The sequence below is a fragment of the Hemicordylus capensis genome, chromosome 1 (assembly GCF_027244095.1).
Source record: "Hemicordylus capensis ecotype Gifberg chromosome 1, rHemCap1.1.pri, whole genome shotgun sequence".
In the NCBI taxonomy this organism is placed as follows: domain Eukaryota; kingdom Metazoa; phylum Chordata; class Lepidosauria; order Squamata; family Cordylidae; genus Hemicordylus; species Hemicordylus capensis.
In genome coordinates, this window is record NC_069657.1 from 3,496,169 (window position 1) to 3,518,253 (window position 22,085).

Below are 22,085 nucleotides of genomic sequence, written 5' to 3' on the forward strand. Positions count from 1 at the left end.
CTTCGGGAGACCCTGCTGGGTCTGGGCTGCTGCCCTTTGGACGGTGGGTGGGACTTCCCTGACTGAAGCCTCCTCCCGACACACAAACTCCTTGCGCTTAAAAAAGTAGCGTGATGGGGGGGGGGGGGCGTTCTGAGCCTGGTTTCCCCCTGACAGTGTGCAGGAAACCGATGTTTTTAAATCAGGGGAACGTTTAAAGTGATCCAGGCCAGTCGCGGGTTTCCTTCCAGTGAATAGTGGGCCAGAGAGAGATTGCAAAGTTCAAACAAAAGCTGTCCCTAGCCGGAAGGAGTCAAGAAAGGCAGACCCTCTAGTGACTGTGAAGTAGGACCACCCTGCCCAGCTCCCCCACCACCACCACCACCCCTCTCCTGGTGCAGGATGGGCCGGAGTCTGGGCTCAGACGTTGGCCCGTCTAGCTCAGGGACTGGCGTCCGCTCTGCAGGGGGTCAGGCAGGGGGTTTGCCAGCCCTCCCTGGAGATGCCGCCAGGGACTGAACCCTGGGGAAGCAGATGCTCCTCCTCTGCAGTCTGACTCCAGTCCGCCCGCGGCCACAAGTGTGAAGCGTCTGCAGGGCTGCCAGAAGGAGAAGGCAGGAGCAGGCTGGCCGCCATGACTCAGCCGGGTGGCTAGGCAGGAGAGCAAAAGGCGTCCAGAGCTCTTGACTGCGCCAGACCTTGCCTGGAGCAAAGCACAGCCACGGTGGGTGTTCCTGGAGGAAATCTAGAGGCAAGGGGCCCATGGCTTGGCAACACACCCAAGCTGCTCCTGCCAGACCAACTGCTGTAGAAGGAAGTCCTTCAGACCCTACGGTCACACGTGGGATCCTTCCCAATCCTAAACAGGCCATGGCTGTGTAGGTAATTGACATGGGGTGGACAGATTCATGGAGGACAGTTCTAGCCATGGCTATTGGCCACAATAGCCAAATGGAGCCTCCATATGCTGGTGCAGTATACTGCTGAATCCCAAGTGCTGGTAACAAACAACTGGATACATTCATCATGGGAGAATGGGGAAGAGCCTGTCACAGGGAGGAGAGTTAGTCTTAGGGTAGTGAGTATGAATTGTCCCATTTGCTAAGCAGGGTCTACCTTGGTTTGCATTTGGATGGGCAGCAACACGTGAGTGATGTAAGATATTCCCCTTAGGGCATGGGTCTGTAGCTGAGTGGAAGAGCCTCTGCATGCTGGAGAGGAGAACTGGTCTGGTGGTAGCAAGCATGACAGGTCCCCTTAGCTAAGCAGGGTCCACCCTGGTTGCATATGAATGGGAGACCTGATGTGTGAGCACTGTAAGGTATTCCCCTCAGGGGATGGAGCCGCTCTGGGAAGAGCAGAAGGTTCCAAGTTCCCTCCCTGGCAGCATCTCCAAGAGAGGGCTGAGAGAGACTCCTGCCTGCAACCTTGGAGAAGCCGCTGCCAGTCTGGGTAGACAACACTGAGCTGGATGGACCCATGGTCTGACTCAGTATGTGGCAGCTCCCTATGTTCCTGTGCTGTGCTCTGCTTGTGGGCCTCCTAGAGGCGGCATCTGGTTGGTAAGTGTTGGAAGGAGGATGATGAACTGGCAGGTCTTGTGGTCTCTGTTGCCAGTCAAAGGATGGCATTGTCTCCGTGAGAAATGAGATGTGGAGTTTTTGTTTAGAATGAATGGTGTAATACTCTCTGTTGTATGAACGTTGTAAGCTGCCCCCAGCAGGAGTGCACTGGAGGGGTGGGGTATAAATATAATTTAACCACCCCCACCCCCTCTTAATCCAGGGGTTCTCAAATGTGGGTCCCCAGATGTTGCTGGGCTGCAACTCCGAGCATCCTTGCCAGCCACCACGTCCAGCAGTGCCATGGGACCCTGCCTTAAGTGGGCTGCTGCCATTTCATCTTTTCCGACCGACGCTTCCAAAAATGTACTAATGTTGTCAATACCTTTTCAGAGAGAATGGGAGAGTAATGTTTAGTTGCCACTTCAAAGACGCTCCCGGAGAGATGCACTTCAAAGCCTCTCTTCTTCTTGGGCCTCAGAGGGAGTTCAGTGTTGTTGCAACCTTGCCGGGTCTCACCTAATGCAAAAGTCTTGCAGAAACCCATACCTCATTTCCCAGCAGGGACGACTAACCCTTCCTTGTTCTGTTCCATTCTTGAATTGCGAGTTCGGCTCCGTTTCCCTTCCAATTCAACAAGGAAACTTTCTGAAACTAATTCCAGAGTTGGCACATGGTGGTTTGCAGAAAGTATTGGTTCCTCCTGTCCATGTGTGTCTTTGGTGTCCCGCCTAGGTTACTGATGAGCAGAGGTGCCTATGCCCACTGGGACCATGCAGCAGAAAAGGCAGTCTGGATGATGCCGTTGCATCCTTCACAGTTCCTTTTTGCACTCTGGCTCATCAGTGCGCATGCGCACCTGTGGACATAGGTAGCCAGGAGGCAGAAACGAGAGGTGCGAATCTCTTCCAGGAGGAGCTGGAGGCTGCTGCTAACGGTGCATGTGCAGGGCTATGTTTCAATTCCTGGTGTCAAAAAGGAGGACTTGCAGATTGCTAACTGGCTCCTCCACAAACAAGGACTAGGCAATTCAGTACCCGTAATGAGGATGGCGATCATTTTGTAAGCAACCCTATTTCCCAGCATCCTCGGTTGCAGCCAGTTCCTTGAAAACCCAAATTGCCAGAGGAGGACACCTGCAGGTACATGACCTTCTCGGTGGCGTGAAGGCCCCGAGGAACATCTGCTTACAGACTCAGACTTGGAATGAGTGTATTACATTTGCATTTAAAAAGTGAGGGTGAAGTGATGCACCATGTTTACAAGCATTCACAGGCGGGCTGGGTGGCTCTCCTGTGCCCTTCCCAGAAACAGTAAGAGAGAGAAACAGGCAGCTGGTGCTCAGCGCTCGCTATTCTGAGCACACAACTGACCCTTTCATCAAAAGGTCGAGCCCGTGTCGCTTGGTTAAGAGTGATTGATTGGCGGCTTCTGCCCCTCCACACCTAGCCTGCCTTTGACAACAAGAAAACACTCCCTCCCCTCCCCATCCCTGAATGTAAGATCTTTCGAGGGCAGAGGGAGAATGCTAACAAGGCCTGTTGGTAGGAAGGGAAAACTCGGACGAATATTTCTAGAACGTGATCCGGACGGGGAAACAAGCAACTGGTCATGGCCGTCCTTCTGGGACTAACCCTGGCTCTCTGGAAGCGCTACCAGGATTGCTTGGATGCCCATGAACACCCCAGCCATCATTGGTCTGTGTTTTATGGGACTTCAAGTGCTGAACAGCAGTTCATACACTTGAGAAGCAAATAACTCATTAGGGTGCTGAAACCTAGAGCTTCATAGGTGGCTCCATCATTAATTAATTAGCGGACTAACTAACAACTGCACAACTTCTATTAAAGGCATAATCTACATTTTAACCAACAACTCAGTCCACGGCACTGGAATGTAGCTGCATGTTACCAAAACCTCATCTGGGCTCCAGGCCAAGTCCAACATGCTGCTCCTGGCTGGCAACTTGAGCACCCCCCACGGACCCCAAGGCTACTCCTCAGCATAGGGAGGAGTTTATTTCTGAATTTATATCCCACTTTCTCTCTGGAGTTTCGAGGCAGTGGCAACACGAAGCAACCCTGACGAACAGCGTGTGTGTGTGTGCTCCTCACTTCCACACGGGTGCTGTCTTCGCCCCTGTGCTGCTGGCCTCTGTGCCTCTGAAGCTTGGGTACTCAGGAGTCCTCTCGCCACTCTGTCCCAGCAGGAACGTGGCCCCCTCCCTTCCCCCAACCCCTCCTTTTGGGGGACGAGTGCTGCTGGCCCAGGGGTGTGTGCCGAGGGCAGCAGGGGTCTGGACGTCAGCCAAGGAAATGAGCAGTCACCAACAAGACCAGCAAAGACATCCGATAAAGACAGAAGGGGGGAGTCATAAAAACTCCGCTCCCGTGAAAAGGGGGCAAAGAAGGTCACTTGAGAAGCAATGAAATGCCTTTGACAACTCAAGAGAGCAGGCTGGGCATCGCCCAGTGCCTAAGAGAGACAGGGGAAGGGGCCAGGCGGGCAGGTCTCGGGAGGGACTCCCATCATGTGGGTGCTGCCACTGAGCGTGCCTTCTGTCCAGGGGCCACCCGCCTCCCCTCCGAGGACAGCACACTCCGATGGAGAAGGCCGTCGATGGGCACAGCTGAGCGGGAAAGGGCGGCCTTCCAGATTCTTGACTCTCAGGCCGTTCAGGGCCTCCAAGTCCCAGGCCAGCATCGTGAAGAAACCGGCTGGTTGCCACGGAAGCTCTCTGACTTCTGACAGACCTTTGATTCATGGAGGCAGCGGCGGCAGCATCTGTTGGCAGCTGAGAGTCTGGACTGCGAGTCAGGGGACCGTTGGCAGGGCCAATGCGGGAGCTGAAGCCGAGCTCTGCAGCTTGCTGGGCTGGAAAAAGAGTTGCCCTTTAAAGGCCATCTGCTTGCGGCAAGGTATGATTCCTCCTCTTCCCCCAGGACTTCACAGGTGACCAGTTCCCCAAGTAGTTCACATCCCCAAAATAATACTTCACCTCCAACACGGTCGCAGGAGATTGATGCCTGAGCCCGACTAGCTCAGGAAGAGTGCTGGGCAGTCAGCTAGAAGAAGCCAGAACGCAGAAGGACCCTCCAGGGGAGGAGAAGCAGAGGACAGAAACAGTCACTCGAGGAAACAGAAATTGGCCTCGGAGAGGCGGGAGGAAGCTCAGAGAGGAGCAGCGTGGAGAGACGCTTAGTCCCCAGTTCGAGCCTTCCCATCCTCTGCCCTTACTTCTGTAGACAGGCACTGAACCGGTGGCCGGTGTGTTCCAGTTTGGCCTCCTCTCCTCCACATTTTCAGTGAGTAAGAACAGGGATTTGGTGGCCATCTGATCAATAGCTCTTCTGCTCTACGATCTGTGTGGCCCTCCCTCTCATGGAATCGAGACCAGGTTCCACAGCTGGGCTCCGTCTGTTCTGCAAGCCACCCTTTCCATGCCAGAACAGGCAGGAGTCCTTTTTTTTTTTTGCTTATCAGAGGAAAGCGTTTGCAGAATGTGGGTGAGAAAAGCTCCTCCTCCCCTGCCATCTCATGCACGTGCACGTAAAGCGTCCTACAGAGTCCCTCCACGCAGCAGTTCCAACGTATCTCTAATCTTCCAGCCTCTGCACACATTTGGATATGGAAATCAAATTCATGTTTGATTTCCGTAACGAATTAAATCTCAGAGAGTCTTTCTCAGGCATGCTTCAGGCATTAGCATCCTCTTCCTATTCCTTCTTCCTCAGAGACCCAACACTTTGCATTGGGAACAAGCCGGTCCATCTTGCTGCTGTGCCTTTTCCTCATCCTGCCATTTTGAAGTCTCCGTGTGCTGCTGCTGCTGCTGCTGCTGCTGCCATCAGTGTACCTGGCACTTTGCATGGTCACACCGGCAAACAGACATCTCCTTGCCCCGAGGAAGGTGTCGTCTAAATGTTGGCATAGCAGGGAGCAGCACAGAGGGCGGGGGGTGGCCATTGACCTGAAAAGCCCTCAGTGGCTTTGGGGCCTGGATAGCAGAAGGATGGCCTTCTTCTGCATTCATCTGCACAAACGATGCTGAGGACTGTCTCTGCCCCTCCACCTTCCAAAGCTAGTTAGTGGGGTTGGGGGAGTATTACTGGACAAAGGGTCTTCTTCATCTTGGCCCTCCTCTTGCTCCCTTGTTGTCTGACTGATTATGATTATGACACTACGAGAGAATCTTCTTCCAGGGCTGTGCTTCAGTAGGTATGTGGGAGATCTGCCTTGGGGCAGGGGGCACCTCTACACTAAATACGCAAAGGTTCGAAGAAGCATTTCTGATCATGTGTCTTTCTCCCTCCCACACCAAGGCACTGTCATCTGGAGCGTGTACATAAGAATGCAGAAAGTTGCCTTCTACCGAGTCAGACCCTTGGTCCATCTCGCTCAGCTTTGTCTACACAGACTGGTGGTGGCTTCTCCCAGGTTGCAGGCAGGCAGGAGTCTCTCCCAGCTCTATCTTGGAGATGCTGCCAGGGAGGGAACTGGGAACCTTCTGCTCTTCCCAGAGCGGCCCCATTCCTTAAGGAGAGTATCTTGCAGCGCTCCCACGTCTAGTCTCCCATTCAAATGCAAACCAGGGCAGACTCTGCTTAGCAGAGGGGGCCACTCATTCTTGCCACCACAAGACCAGCTCTCCTCCCGTTCTCTCTTTGACGACCACTTGTAGAACTGCAATTCCCTGAGGAGAAAATGTTACCCAGAAGTTAGTCCAGTGCTTCTGCCCTACGCACACTTCCCAGCAAGCCCTCTAGAGCTTAGTGAGCCTTACTTCTGAATAAACATGTGTCGTATCAGGGTGCAAACTCCCTAGGGTGGCTATCCACCTCCAGAGAGGTGGACTAAATAGCCTTTGTGCCTCTCCCAACTGCAGGAGCACCTGCTTCCAACGAAGGTCCCTGCAGAAGAGTCGAACTCTCTCTCGGCTGCAGCAATTAAGATCCAATTCAGAGAGTGAAAATATCACGGTGCTGCCTCATTAGTTTCCAAGCTGCTTTGTGGAGCTGGGTTTGCCTGGGTCTCTCTGCAGACAGCCAAGCATTCTGATTGCAATGACACTTAATTTCCACCCAAGGTGGCTACCCATATAATCGAGCCATCTAAAGACGACTCAGTGAGATATGATTGGAGCTGAGCTTTCCTGGAGCCTCGCTTGTGCCTAACTGCAGAGGGAGAGGAAACTTGGGCAAGAGTTCAGAAGAGTGACTCCTGCCTCAGTGACTGCTTCTGGCATCTGCTGCATTCCTGACTAAACGTCTTGGCCCCAGAGTGCGTAGCAGCACTGCCGGGCTGTGTCTGGGTCTGGCCTCATGTGCCGCCAACCTGTGATGAGCCTTCCGATCTTGAAGGCACTGCCCTGGCTGCCAACCTGTTTCCAGGGACAATTCAAGCTGCTTCTTACATTTAAAGCCCATAATTGGCTTGGGCCCTGGGTACCTTTGCGGACCACCTGCTGCCAGCTGAATCCACCCACCCAACTAGCTTGGCTGAGGGGTCTCTACTCTTCGTGCCATCCCCTGCTGAGGCCCGTGTGTCCAGCACGCAGGACAGGGCCTTCTTGGTGATTGCCCCCCCCAGGCTGTGGAACGCGCTCGCAGGTGAGACCCGCATGGCTCCAGGGGCACACCAAGGTAACTTGGGTGCCCAGACTGCCCAGCCTGACTGCTCAACCGCAGGCCCCACTGAAACTTCCTTTGGGGGGCCCGCCCCACCAAAGCTCTGGGTATTTTTTGTTTAAAAACTCTTACCGCGGCTGAGGGGTGGCTGTCGGGGGGAGCGGAGCAGTCCGTCTCCCCCCTCCTCCGGCAGCACTGGGATGTGAGGAGGAACGACACTGAGCCCATCCACTTGGGCCAGCATCTTGGAGCAACTGTGAGACGCTCCTGTCATCGCAAGCCTGGGCCATCGTGGGCTTCTAAACTGCACAGGTGCACCTCGAAATTGCTTCAAGAGGCTGGCTTGAATGGATGGGCTCAGCATCATTCCTCCTAACACCCCATCGCCACCAGGAGAGTGAGGGAGGAGGGAGAAGGACCGCTTTGCTCCCCCCTCCAGCCTCCCCTTGGCCACGGTAAGAGTTTTAAAACAAAAAAATACCCAGAGATTTGACGGGGCGGGCATCGGGTGGCTCAGCTGCCAGAGGCCCCCAGCCCCGGCCATTTGGAGGCTCCCCTGGACCTTAGGGGACCGGACCGCGTCCCCAGGCTCCCTCTCTCCCAGGCTTTAGGAGGAAACGGAAGACTGTTGTTTCGATTCAGGCTATTGGCCAACGTGTTGCCCCCTGCTCTCTTTGTAAATGGTATCTGTGTTTGTTTGACTTTTCGGTTGTTTTAATTGACACTTTATGACTGTTTTTATCCTGTCTTTAACTACCCTGGGGTCTTAGGATGAAGGGCAGTTAAGAAGATAAAATAGGAATATAGATAAATATAGATAAATACATAAATAAAGTGTCATGAATACTCAGAAGGAGAGAAGATTTCTCCACTTTTCAAACATACACTGGTGAATTGACAATCAAATGTGCGTGATTTTATTTTTTAATTTAAAATATTTCTACAACTCAAAATCATTTAACCATTAAAACAATCAGCTTGAAATCATTTACAACCCAACATCAAAAGTATTAAAACTATAAACCTAATTAAAAGTCTGAGTTACTAGATGTGTCTTCAGTGCCTTTTAAAAAGTTGCCAGGGATGGGGAGGCTCTTATTTCAACAGGGAGCTCATTCCAAAGTCCAGGGGCAGCAATGGAGGAGAAGGCCCGTTCCCAAGTAGCCGCCAGACGAGTCGGCAGCAACTGCAGACGAACCTCTCCAGATGATCTCAACAGGCAGTGGGGCTCATGGCGAAGACAACATGATCTTAAATACCCAGAGCCTAAGCTGCTTGGAGCTTTTTAGGTAATGACCAGCACCTTGTAATTTGCCCAGAAATGTATCGGCAGCTTGTGTAGCTTTTTCAACACTGGCAATATGGTCTCTAATTGACAACATTCCGTGGCTGCCTTCCTGATTACTGGCCATTCACCAGCTTTGTCTGGAATTGTCAGCGTTCACATGTGAAGGTTGACATTTGCCCCATTTTGGATATTTGTTGTAAGATTTATATAAGTCCTAGATGCTGCAATTGACCCGGGATCTTATATGTATATTAATGGAAGAGCGTCTGCCTTGAATGTAGAAAGTGTTAGAGGTTGTTGATTTTTACCCACAATAGGTAAAACAGCAGAGCACTAAGGAATGAGCACACACACTCCAGTGACAGAGTGGGTAGCAGAGGATAGTTTAGTTATTGCAGCTATTTAGAGAAAACACATGGAAATCCTTGTGTGACTAAACACTAAATATTTATTGGTAAAATACACTTAGATAGGAAAGACCTATCTCTAATCTAAAGGACTACATAGTGGATAGGTAAGGAGAGAGAGAGAGATGTTTCCATCTGCTCTCTAGGAGGAAAGGAAGGATTGTGACTCAGCACAGGAAGTGCTGCAGAGTCGGTTCAGGGGTCAGAGAGCAGGGACAGATAGGGAGACCCTGACTCACTGTCTCTACTCCCAATGCCCCTAGTGGTCATTAGGACAGTTGGTGCAAAAGGTCGATGCACTGGAAGTTCATCTCCAACAGAAAGCTCCAGGTTCAATCCTTAGCATCTCCAGATAGGTTTGAGAGAGAGTTCTCTCTCTCTAACCATGGGAAGCTGCTGCTGCTGCTGCTAGTGTCAGTACTGAGCTCGGTGGATCGATGGTCTGGCTCAGCAGGAGGCAGCTTCCTAATATCTGTATATATGTTCATATAAGCAATTGGAAAATGATATTATCACTGACCGACAGTGCACATGGTGAATCTGCTCATGTTGTTACCTGTGTAGCAGCTCTTAGTTATAGAAAGTGGGGGGAGGATTTCTCTCTCTCTCTCTCTCTCTCTCTCTCTCTCTCTCTCTCTCTCTCTCTCTTTTCAACTGAGGTGCTTTGGGTCCTGCAACACCAGGGCTGTGTTTTCCCTTTAAGTCTGGCCAGCCAAGTTCTGTACTTCTAGAGGAGAGCTGGTCTTGTGGTAGCAAGCAGGACTTGTCCCCTTAGCTGAGCAGGATCTGTTCTGGTTGCATTTGAATGGGAGATTAGAAGTGTGAGCACTGGAAGAGATTCCCCCTCAGGGGATGGAGCCGCTCTTGGAAGAGCATCTAGGTTCCAAGTTCCCTCCCTGGCAGCATCTCCCAACGAGATAGGGCTGGGAGAGAGACTCCTGCCTGCAACCTTGGAGAAGATGCTGCCAGTCCGTGAAGACAATACTGAGCTAGATGGACCAATGGTCTGACTCAGTATATGGCAGCTTCCTTCCAGTGTTGTAAAACCACCCTAGTTAATTAAGTTAATCCTGATCCATAAGAAAAGTTTGAAATAATTGGATTTCATTGGCCTGTTTGTGCAGAGGAATCAACATGCAGTACCAACCTGCCTAAGCATTCAGTCAGCTAACCCCCAAGGGCCAATTCCTGTCCACCAGGCCCTACATAGATTTCCCACTTCATTCATTATTTATTTATGTATTTAAAATATTTATATCCCACTCCTCCAGTGCAATGCTGCTCAGTAGGGATGTGCAAAACCCCACTTTGACTGGTTCGGTTTGAATCCAAACCGGATACGAACCAGACCAGGCATGTTCGACTTTGGCACCCCCTTGAGCAGGGTCCAGTTTGGTTCAAATTCGAACCTGTTCGGGCCCAGTTCGAGGGTGGCAGGAGGCGATAAAATTGTTTTTTAAATAATGACTTACCGCTGCCGAGGGCCGCAGTGGCCTGGGGGGGGGGTCCTCTGGTGGCTCCCCCTCCCCCTGCCGGCCTCCCCCCAAATCTCCCTGGGCTGATTCAGCCCATTTCAGGGACATTTTGACCCTCTGTGGGCATCCCCCCCCGGCCATCAAAGCACTCCCTGAGGCCTCCACAGCCCTCTTTGGTCAGCCTGATGGATTATCTCTACCAGGAAATGGACAGAGGGAGTGTAACTCTGTTGATTCTTTTAGACCTTTTTGCGGCTTTTGATACTGTCAACCATGGTATCCTTCTGGATCATCTGGGGGATTTGGGAATAGGTGTCACTGCTTTGCAGTAGTTGCATTCCTATTTCTCTGGTAGATTCCAGATGATGTTGCTTGGAGATGGTTGCTCTCTGAACGAGAGCTATTTTATGATGTCCCTCAGGGCTCCATCTCTGATGCTTTTTAACATCTACATGAAACCACTGGGTGAGATCATCAGGAGCTTTGGAGCAGGGTATTATCATTTTGTCGATGACACACAAATCTCTTTCTCCATGGGATCTTCATCAGAAAATGGCATAACCCTGCTAAATGTCTGCTTACAGGCAGTAATGTACTGGATGAGGGATAATAAATTGAAGCTGAATCCAAGCAAGATGCAGATACTCATGGTAAGGGGTCATACTTCAAGGGACACAATAGATCTTCCGTTTTTGGATGGGGTTGCACTTCCCCTGAAGGAACAGGTACGTAGCTTGGGAGTTCTTCTGGACCCAGGCCTCACTCTGGTTTCTAAGGTTGAGGCTATGGCCAGGAGCACTTTCTATCAACTTTGGCTGATAGGACAGCTGCATCCATTCCTTGAAAATAGTGATCTCAAAACTGTGCTGCAGTCTTTGGTAACCTCTAGACTTGTCTGCTGCAATGTACTCGATGTGGGGCTGCCTTTGTATGCAGTTTGTTCCAAAATGCAGCGTTTAGATTATTCTCTGGGGTGTCTCAGAGAGACCATATTGGCTACCAATAGGTTTCCGAGCAAAATACAAAGTGCTGGTGATTACCTTTAAAGCCCTAAACAGCTTGGGACCAGGTTACCTAGGAGAGCACCTTCTTCTGCATGATCCCCACCGCACATTGAGATCATCGGGAGAGGTCCCTCTCCGTATGCCGCTGGTTCGTCTGGCAGTGACTTGGGAGTAGGCTTTCTCTGTAGTCGCTCCTAGGCTGTAGAGTGCTCCCCTTATAGACACAGCTTTGCGAGCCTTCAAAAGAGCCCTTAAGACACAATTTTTTCACCCAGGCTTTTGGTAATCTCTGAATGTTTTAATTTTTTAAATTGCTGATTTTAACCATTTGTTTTGATTTGTTTTTCTTGTGTTTGTTTTTGTGAGTCAGGCAGTATATAAAATAAATACATAAATAAGTCATTACTTTTAAAACTCAGTTTTATTGCCCCTGCCCCGCCCGCCTTGAACCAGGCCTGTCTCAGCTCGGGTCAAGCCTTCGAGTCGAGCCGGTTTGAGCAAGCTTGCACACTGCTACTGCTCAGGGTGGCTCACAACAACAGTAAATCACAAAGAAACAACATAAAATGAAAATTAACAGCCAACAAAATGGTTAAACAATCCAACAATAACAACCAAGGCCAAACCTGGCTAAAAATTGGAATCCCGATTAAAACCAAGTTTAAATGAGTCTAGTACAGACAGGTTGAAATACTGAGAAGCCTCCCTTAGGGAAAATACTGAAAAGCCTCCCTGAAGGCCATTGTGACTAGCAGTGGTGGGAGTTGCAGGCAGACAACATCTGTGGACCCCAGACTGGCACCCCCTACTACACAGGGTGGGACCTGCAAACTGCCTTTCCACTGCTTCCGGGTTGTTGTTTTGGCTGTGGAGGGTGTGTGTGTGTGTCTCTTTCATTCTAGAGCCAATGCCATTCTCAGCCCAGGGGACATCACATCGAAGAGGCTTGCACTGGTATCATTGCAATGCTCATTTAATTAAAGTGCTGTTAATTTTTAACAGAGCTACATCAATTATTAGTCATGCATGTTAGCAGTGAGATCCCCCCCTCCTTTTGGGGTATGTGTTCCTAAGAACCTTTTTCCTAAAGGCTGGTGGCACTGCAATTAGTTCAATAAAACATATTAATTAGTTCCTTTCCAAATGGAGACAACATGCAAATGAGCTCTCCAGCCCATTAATTTATATCTGTTTTATCTCTGCAGTTCTCCCTCACGAACCAGCCCATGTGGTCCACTGTCGGACTTCCAGCGAAGTTTCTCTCTCTCTGCTCAGAGACGAACTCTCTGCGTAGCCTTGAGCCATTTGTTATCTTCCAGCATCAGTTCCATAACTCTGAAAGGAGAATAATAGTTGCCAGTCAAAGAGTGAGGGCGGTCTTTTGAGGGGGGGGCAGCAAATGCCTTTGTGACTGGTGACCCCACTCGCAAACCGATACAAACCTTTCAGTCTGGAGAACAGGAGAGCAGGCTGTGAACAACGATGACCTTGCGGTCTGAACTGAGCATCCATGTGCAGAGGCAGCATCCCTCCAAAGATGAAGGCCTGCTTCCAGGGCCATAGCAAGCTTGGCGTGGACCCTGGAACGAAGAGTAGATTTGGGCCCTTACTCAGAGAGCTGTGAGGAGAGAGAGCCAAGAGGGCGGTGTCAGCCAGGTCTTAGGAACTTGGGGACATTGGTGTCATCTTCATCCCTGGCTGCTGCCTCGATGCCCTGCATGGAGGGGTTCCCAGCGCCTTTAGGAAACCAGAGGCTGGACTGCAGGAAACTTGGTTTCAGGGAGACAAGTTCCATGTAGAACTGTTTGTGTACATAGGAACATAGGAAGCTGCCATATACCAGATCAGACCCTTGGTCTATCTAGCTCAGTATTGTCTGCACAGGCTGGCAGCGGCTTCTCCAAGGTGGCAGGCTGGAGTCTCTCTCAGCCCTGTCTTGGAGATGTTGCCAGTGAGGGAACTTGGGACCTTCTGCATGCAAGCAGGCAGGTGCTCTTCTTCCCAGAGCGGCCCCATCCCCTACGGGGAATATCTTCCAGTGCCCGCACATGTAGTCTCCCATTCACACACAAACCAGGGTGGGTCCTGCTTAGCAAAGGGGACAATTCATGCTTGCTCCTACAAGACCAGCTCTCTGCCTATGCTGAGCACCCAAGTTACACTCTACTGAGCACCCAGCTTACAACAGGACAGACAAAAGGATGGCCAGCTGATTGCAAGAGAGAGCATCTGCCCCAGAAGATGTATGGATGGGTGCAGATGCATGGAAGAGAGGATGAAACCCCAGCTTGGCCTCTGTCGTGGATGTCCTGGGGTGAGGTGATGGGCAGATGCAAGGGGCTCCCAAGAATAAAGCCTTGGTTAGCAAAGGGGACAATTCATGGTGGATGGATGTATTAAATTTATACCCCGCCCAAACTTATGTCTCTGGGCGGCTGCTTCTACAATCATGCTCCTCATGATTGCGCCTACAAGACCAGCTCTCTGCCTATGCTGAGCACCCATGCTAACTAATGGCTTGTGCACTCCGTGGGCACACAGATGGAACTGGGGGGGTGCATCTCCAAGTGTGCATGAAGCGACCTTCTGCTGAGCCACTACCTGGCCCGCCACTGCCCCAGAGCTGGCTGCTCTTCACTATCAGCAGTCCTCCAGGATCCTAAGGAGAGAGAGATTCCCCCCCAGCATTGCTGTTCAAGGAGGTGCTTCACAGGATTGCTGCGAAGTGCCTCAATGTGGTCTGCAGGGAGAGTGGGCTTGGCCCGCTCTCCCCACAGATGAGCAGCCACCCCTAGCTGGGCAGCCGCCCATATGGCTGCCAGCTCCGTCACAGAGCCGGCAGGGGCTGCGGGGATCAGGGGTCCCAGTCAGGGGTCTACTCGTGTGTCACCACGTGCCATTCCGCATGCTCGCTCCGTTAACCTCATTTAAGGGGAGGGGGAATTAGGTGGACTAGCCGTTTTGGGAGCACTGGGCTCGCCTGCAAGCCCGGTGGTTCCCACGATCCCTGGAAAGTGCTCTGAGCTTGGGGCCCTGGACTAGATTTAGAAGCAATAACCACTGCCTTGGGTGAGGATCTTTGTAAAGAGAGGTCTGCCTCATTCTGTGCATGTGCATCCTCCATAGAGGGCAGGCGATTGTGCTGAAGTAGTGAAAGGTAACATGCAGATGTGCTTTCTGCTCCAGTCTCCATATGCAGCTACAAAAAGTAGATGTGGAAACTTGCCTTTACCTCAGGGGTCTCAGCTTTGGCTCTCCAGATGTTGTTGGACTATGACTCCCATCATCCCCCAGCCACACTGGCCCTCAAATGGCTTTCAAAGAAATGCCCAAAGCCCACTGTGGCTGAGAATGATGGGAGGCAAAGTCCAACATCATCTGGAGACCCAGCTGAGAACCCCAGCCTTGGCTATGGTTGCTCCTCGCGGACCTTTGCTCCTCCTCTCTCCCATTCCCCACTCCCTTTCCTTTCTCCATCCTACCCAGCTTTGCCAGACCAGGCCCTCCGAGGAAATGTCGAGACTGCTTCAAGGGGAAGAAACGGAGCGGCACACTTTTGGAAATGCTAGAAGGAGCTCTGGGACTTGTTGTTTGATGGACACGCGAAAGTGTGTCACTACGAGACATGCCCTCTCCGTGACAACAGATCCTAGAGATCCTGTCGAAGCATTCTCTCTCTCTGTGCAAGGAAGCCTGGGCAGGAGCTTACTGTTCTGGTGTTTGCTTCATCGGTCTCTGTTTCTGGTGGACTCCAACAAATCTCACAAGAGCTGGAAATCCATTATCAGCCCAGAGAAATAAGTCTGCAGAAACATATTCAGTCATGATCTACAATTAAGCCCCAGTGTTTTCGTTATGGTAATATAATGGTCTTGCACCCCATTTGGGGTTTACATAGGAACATAGGAAGCTGCCATATTCCATGTCAGACCATTGGGTCATCTAGCTCAGTATTGCCTACACAGACTGGCAGCGGCTTCTCCAAGGTTGCAGGCAGGAGTCTCTCTCAGCCCTGTCTTGGAGATGCTGCCAGGGAGGGAACTTGGGACCTTCTGCACGCAAGCATGTGGATACGCTTCCCAGAGCAGCCCCATCCCCTGAGGGGAATATCTTACAGTGCTTACACCTGTAGTCTCCCATCCAAAGGATGGACCCTGCTTAGCAAAGGAGACAATTCATGCTTGCTACATCAAGGCCAGCTCTCCATCCTGACCTGGACCTCTGTGTTCTGCCCTCATAGCTCCAATCCTTGTCTGTTTACAGTACAGGTGATTTACAGATTATTATTTTGTAAACACCATCAATAAAGCAATAGTATTGCTTTATTAGCAATGCTCTTTTGATTGATTTTTTATTTTAATGTGTAGACCCATGGGAGTATGGATGTTGGGAACTGAGAGCCTCATAAAGATGGGGTACAGGGGTAGTGTTGGCAACATGTGGGCCTACAATCAGCTCAAGAATGAGACTTCAGGCCCCTGACAAGGCTCACAGGTCACTGTAAGAGAGCAGTTACTCCAGAGCCGTCCCTAGGGGGGTGTGGGGCTGGGGGCGAAACAGCATGCGCGGGGGCCCCTTAACATTTTGTATGATTACAAAATCATACCAACTGATGACATACTGTGTAAATAGTGTGAGTGAATGAGATTTTTTGACATGTCCAACATGTTTTTGGTCATAGAGTTAATTTGTAAGGGGGAAAGGTTAAAAGCACAACGCACGCCCCTTGCTGCACAGTACTCATTTAGACATTCTGGACTGCAAACCAACTTGAGCATAGTGCAGGTACAAATAAAATAAGTTTATAGGGATGTGGAAATTGATACAGGTACAGATTGATTTGTACCCGAACCTAGCTGATTTGGAGACAAAACAAATCACCCCTGTGATCCATTGGCTAGATTTGGGTACAAATTGAGTCACATTCCCACCTTTCATTTTTTTATTTTATTTTTTAAAGCTAAGCTCTAGCCCTTGTAGAAGTGGAGTTATGGAGCAAAATGTGCAGTCATTATTTTTCAAGTGTTTGGATTCTTTAGTGTATAATAAATTTTCTTCATAATGAATCCCTATGAGGATTCATTGCACAGCTTCATTTCTTCTGTTCATTTTATTTGTTTGTTTGTTTGTTTGTTTGTTTAAAAAACTTATAAATTAAAACACATATAAAAGTTAAAACAAATCAACAGTTTAAAATAACCATACAATTAAAACAGACAATTTTAACAAGCTGAGAAAACTCCACTTCTACAAGGGCTAGAGCTTTTCTTTTCTTTTCTTTTCTAATGAAAGCTGGGGATCCGTATTAGGGTTAGGATATGGCAACTTTAAATCCTCATTGTTTCCTATGGCGGAAATGTTCAAAATCAGTAAAAATGAAAAAAAAAAAGCCCCACTGCCTTGAAATTTGGGTGGTAGGTGGCATTCATGGGGACCTACCCACCACCCAGATATGGTGCCCCCAGGGCCTTGTTAAGTGGTCTGAATAAGTCCAAATCCAAATTGAATCAAAGCAAATACAAATCGAATCTGGGGTGATTTGGAGGGGGTAGATTTGGATACAAAACAAATCAGGGGTGATTTGGTTTGGACACAAATCAAATTTTTAAAAAATCAATTTATGCACATCCCTAAAAGTTTATTTAGATGTTTATAGTTAGCCCTACTTTCACTAGTTGTGAAGTACTCCATGGATAGAGAGAACTCTTTCTGGCAGCTTTACTGCAATAGGAAAAATTATTAAAAGTCATGAAACAAGCCACTTAGAGGAGACATAGATAAATAGATAGATGGTTGGATAGATAGCTATATGAAAAAAATAAAAAAAAATTTAAACACAAACAATTTGTCCCAACCACCATGCCCTATATCTGTGCCCAATATCAAAGCCCTAAGCCAAGTCATTTCCAGGCTATCTAAAGGGTGGGGCAAAAAGTGGGGTGCTTTTACCCTTTTTTATGAAGGCAAAGGGCAGATTCCTCCACCTGGGGGTGGAATGATGGTCCAAGGGGGGGCTTCAGTTCCAGCAGTTTTTATAATTTTCTGCCATGAAACAAGCCATGTAGGACTTTTAAATATACTTTTTAAAAAATTCAAAAAAATGTTTAAAATAAGCCATTTGTCCAATCCATTTCAATTTCAATATTCAGAGTGCTCCCACCCTGCCCTATATCTGTGCCTGATATCAAAGCTCTATAGGAAACCATTCCATAAATGTACAAGAGGGTAGGGAATTATGAAAAAAGGGAAATCCCAAACCTTTCATTGCTGGCTGTAAGAAGGAGAAGGAAGGCACAAGTTCTCAGCATAGCCCAGGGTTGTAGGGCAGGGAGGGCAGAGGGTGTGCACAGCACTCTGGTGGGCAGCTGGTGCTGGCCACTCTGCCTCCTGACTGGAGAGCTTCAGGAAACTGGGAGGCCTTCAGAGAGGTCTGCTCCAGCAGAGAAGCCCTTGCAAGCCCCACCCACCCACTGAACATCTGAGAATCCATAGAAAGGGAGCTGTAGTAGGGTCTCCTCTTGTGCAGGGAGCCTTTGGATAGCAGGCTAGCATGTGCGTGGCTCCTGCAGGCTGCAGCTCTACAGGTTGGCCAGGCTGGCAGAGGGGAGGAAGGTCAATTTTTTGGCAGGGCAGGCAGCTCCCCTGCGGGGCCTGTCCCAGCGCATTGTTGCCAGAGCCTAAGGGGTATACTCGTGGGTCAAATGGGCCGTAACCCTGGACCAGCGTCAGGCCTGGGGCGATTGCCCTGGTCGCCCTGCCCTAAGGACGGACCTGGGTTACTCAAAAAGGTTAATCCAGATTTTACGTCATAGGATGTGCTTACCACATCCAAAATAAACATTTACCTCCATCTCTCTTTGCAATACAGTGCAAATCTCAGGCATTGTTAGAAAGCAAGGGTGGGGGGACATGTAAGATTATAACACTGGCATTTTGTGAAAATGTCTCTCTGTGCTTGAGGGGCAAACAAGAAGGAAAAAAGAGCCTCATTTTCAGCTCTCTGTGTTTCAAAACTTCTTATTTGTTCTGGTGGTAATTGATTCACAGAAGAGCAAGGAGCTGCAAGCCAAAGCTTTTTGCTATTTTCAGGCAATATGGGAAAGAAGGGCCTTCCCACCCTCTGCCTGGCTGCTGTTTCCATCAAAATTGGGGTAGCTAGAGGCCTTTAACTGCAGGGGAGCAAGAAATGCTAATGCCGTCCACTGCCTGAATGGCCCTATTTGAACTCGGGTTCATTTCCCTTTGAGAAAAGGTACTGAGGCCTTCTGATTCCAATACAATGCTGCAGTTTGTCAGCACCCCACAAACTCTGGCACCTTTTCCGTCTGGCACCTTTTCTGATGTTCAGAAAAATTCTAGTTTGTTCAAAGAAGCCACAGTTCCATATTACATCTGGGTCAAAAAGTCTTCGGAACAAAATGAATTCCGAATCCAAAATGTCAGTACCGGTATTCTAAACATATCCTCAGTTTTCCTGAGAATATCTGTTTAGGTTACTGGCATTTTGAATTCAGCACAATTCCGTTGCATTGGGAAGACCTTCTTGCATTTTTAATTTGAAGGTTCCAGTGTCTTAAATGTTTAATGCAACCAGAAAACCCTTTTTTAAAAAAAAATTGTTGAGTGAATAAACTAAGGATGCTCTCTTGAGACTACCAGGTGCTGAAATCTTGTGGGTCGTCTTCTTCAGCTACTGAGGAAGACAAAAGTTGAAATACAGCCCACAACTCTAATTGGATTAAGTGGACATCTATACTCAAACCTTGGATGGTTTGACTTTCATATTATTGTTTCAGCAGTTTTCATTGGATTAATTTGATTTTTAAAAACTGTGCTTGAGGTGTGTGCGCGCACACACACACACACACACACACACAGAGGAACTTCTCACTGACTGATAGGCTTTCTCTTTTGTTGTATTTTTGCATAGGGGTATTGTATTAGAATGAATTGCTGAGATTATATCTTCGTATATCATAAGATCAATCTTTTGCAAGCAGAGTACAAAAAACACAGAGCAAACTTAATGTGGTGCTTGCAACTTTTATCATGCATTAGCAAAATGCTTACACAATAAACCAATAGGACACTTTGTTCAACCAGCACCATCTCAGAAAATGCAGCTGAATGCTCAAGGGGAATTTTGGAATTGCTATATTTTCCGTCTTTTATTGCTCTCTCTTCCTCCTCTTGCTTCAACAAAAGCCACTGTCAGCAGTCACATCAGTTGAATCCCGCTGTGAGAATGTCCTAACAATTCCTTGCAAAAAAGATGCCTCCTCTCAATTGTGAATCCCACTAGAGCTTCTGTAGCCATTAATAAAAACAAGGCTGGGTGTCACTGAGAGTCCATTCCAGTACTCAGCAGAGTATGAGGCTATTCCCACGATCAGCTGAAATCGGGCTAGGGGATCCTGGCCCGATTTCGGCTGATCGTGGGAGCCACTGGGCTCACAGGCGAGCCCAGTAGCCTCCTGGCAGTTAACCCTCCTAAGTACCCCTCCCCTTAAACCGGGTTTGTGGAGCGAGCGCAGCGCAGCTCCGTGCCGTGGCTACTCATGAGCAGACCCGCGGAGGGGAGGCCTCCTGGTTCCAGGGGTCTGGTTCCGAAAAGCCGCCTCCTGGTTCCGGGGGTCTCGCCAGCATGCCCTGCACGCTCACGCAGGGCATGCTGGAGCTTCTGGGGGCCAATTGGCCCCCGCTCCCCCCAGCACCCGCCGGCTCTATTACGGAGCTGGCAGTTGTGTGGGCGGCTGATTCGGCCGCCCAGAGCAGACTGTCTGCTCATGTGTGGGGAGAGCAGGCTAAGCCTGCTCTCCCTGCTCACCCTTAGAAACCGGGTCTCACTGATCGTGAGACCCGCCTCCTTGTGGTACAGTCCTCTCATGGGATTGTGTTGTTGCAGAATGCATGTGAGGGGGTTCCTGCTTTGCATGTCCCTCCCTATTACAATGTGCAGGCAAAGAGCTGAACAACACTGAGGGTGTCCACCACCTACCCCTGCAAGCTGGGGCCAGCCAACTGCCCCCAGGAAGCTCACAAACAGGACTGGTAGGGAATCGGTGGTGGCATAAAATGGGATGCTGAGTGCTGGGACGTTTCAGACAGGTGGTGTGGCCGGTGCTGGATGACTGGATTAACGCCATCTCACAGATCTTGGAAATTAAAGAAGTTGATTGAAGAGTCTCTTGTAAAAGATGTGTTAGCTGCCTTGCTGGGCACTTGTCTTTGAAGCGTCCCCTCCAGCAGGCAGCAGGCTAGACCCTTCATCTCAAGAAGCATCAGCAACTAATCCAAAGGACCTGCATGGGTTCAAATTAGAGATCAAATCAGCCCCAGTGAGAGTCAGCCCCGAAATACTGCAGAAGAGCTTGCCTTCTGTGCGTCTGTGTGTGTGTATGCGCACACCTGTGCTAATCACCAGCCTTTTTCTTCTGTTTTGCCTTTCCAGACTTGGATGATCCCATTGTGACCGTCCACCAGAGCATAGGGGAAGCAAAAGAGCAGTTTTACTACGAAAGGACTGTGTTTCTCAGGTGTGTGGCAAATTCCAACCCACCCGTTCGGTACAGCTGGCGGCGAGGGCAGGAGGTCCTGCTACAGGGATCCGACAAAGGGGTCGAAATCTATGAGCCCTTCTTTACCCAGGTAGGAATCAAGGTACAGTCATTCTCTTTTTTTACTTCCTCCTCTCCCTGCCTAATTCCAGCTATGCTTCAGCGTTGTATTGCCTGCTTCTCAGATGGCTTGCCAAGGACCCCTGACCCCTCTCTTCCTGCCCCCACCCCTGGTTTCAGGAGAGGCATGCTTAGGGTGAGTGTCACGCCTGCTGTCTCTCTATCTCTGCGTAATGTGTGATTATGCTGTGATGGCTTTGTGATATCATTATTGGGTTGGAGACCATCTCACACAATGTGTGCATGCCAAGGGGGTAGATTCCCACCAACTCCCCCCTCCATGGTAGCTCAGGGCATGCCCCACACTGCTCCTGAGGTTCCCTCACATCTCGTGGTTGACTTTTAGGGGGGCTGAGGGCTGCAAGATGCAGGAGGGAGCAGGGAAGCACCATCCTACAAGTAGCATGCAGCTTGCCAGTCGTCTGAATCCAAGCAATGGTTTTTTTGGTAAACATTATTACTTTAATATTAATTGGTGAACCACCCCAAAGGTTGTAAAAGGCATGTATGGATGTGTGTGAGTGTGAGCAAGGGGTGTTGAGCTGGACCATTGGTGCCGTGTTTGCAATAGCTGACATACCTATAGCAGGGGTGGCTAACCTGAGAGTCTGGAGCTGCTGCTGGACTGCAACTGCCATCACCCCCAGCCACAATTGCAGCTGTGGATAATGGGAGTTGTAGTCCACCGACAGCTGCAGAGCCTCAAGCTGGCCACCTCTGATCTCTATAGCAAAGATGGGCAGCTTTGGTACCCTTGAGGGGCACCATCTGGCAACGAGAGTTGTATGTGGCCGAATCAGCAGCCATGACTCTGGGACTTGCTGTCAACTCCCTTGGGGAGGTATTTGATGGGTCCATAGTCCTCCAGCCCTTCAGTAAAACCCGCTGCTGACCAGAGATCTAGAGGATGGTAGAGGGACTCTTAGGGCCGTGCATCATGATTGGGATCAGCCCTGGTATCAACCTGAGCTAGATAAGGAGTGAATTGTGCGTTCGATCCCCAGGGTGACTTGGATTGCATCAAGCCCATACATCGGTATGCGCTCAGTGCATGAGGATGGGAGTT

General features: G+C 49.8%; 1 protein-coding gene and 1 long non-coding RNA gene across 4 annotated transcripts in view; one reads left to right on the top strand and one right to left on the bottom strand.

Moving 5' to 3' along the window:
• Positions 1–22,085, top strand: part of MDGA2 (MAM domain containing glycosylphosphatidylinositol anchor 2) — a 528,709-nt gene that overhangs the window by 246,947 nt on the left and 259,677 nt on the right. Inside the window, exon 4 of one of the 2 annotated variants that reach the window (XM_053283953.1) lies at positions 20,794–21,002. In XM_053283953.1, coding sequence (XP_053139928.1) covers positions 20,794–21,002 — 209 coding nt within the window. The remainder of the gene's footprint in view (positions 1–20,793; positions 21,003–22,085) is intronic. The other variant, XM_053283954.1, reaches the window with a different exon arrangement.
• On the bottom strand, positions 11,745–17,760 carry LOC128339671 (uncharacterized). 2 transcript variants are annotated; one of them, XR_008313159.1, is made up of 3 exons: positions 17,601–17,760; positions 12,785–12,922; positions 11,745–12,677 (listed from the first exon to the last, which is right to left on the bottom strand). It is a non-coding gene; the product is annotated as an uncharacterized LOC128339671 (long non-coding RNA). The 2 variants fall into 2 exon arrangements; XR_008313158.1 differs by having other exon boundaries at positions 12,785–12,960.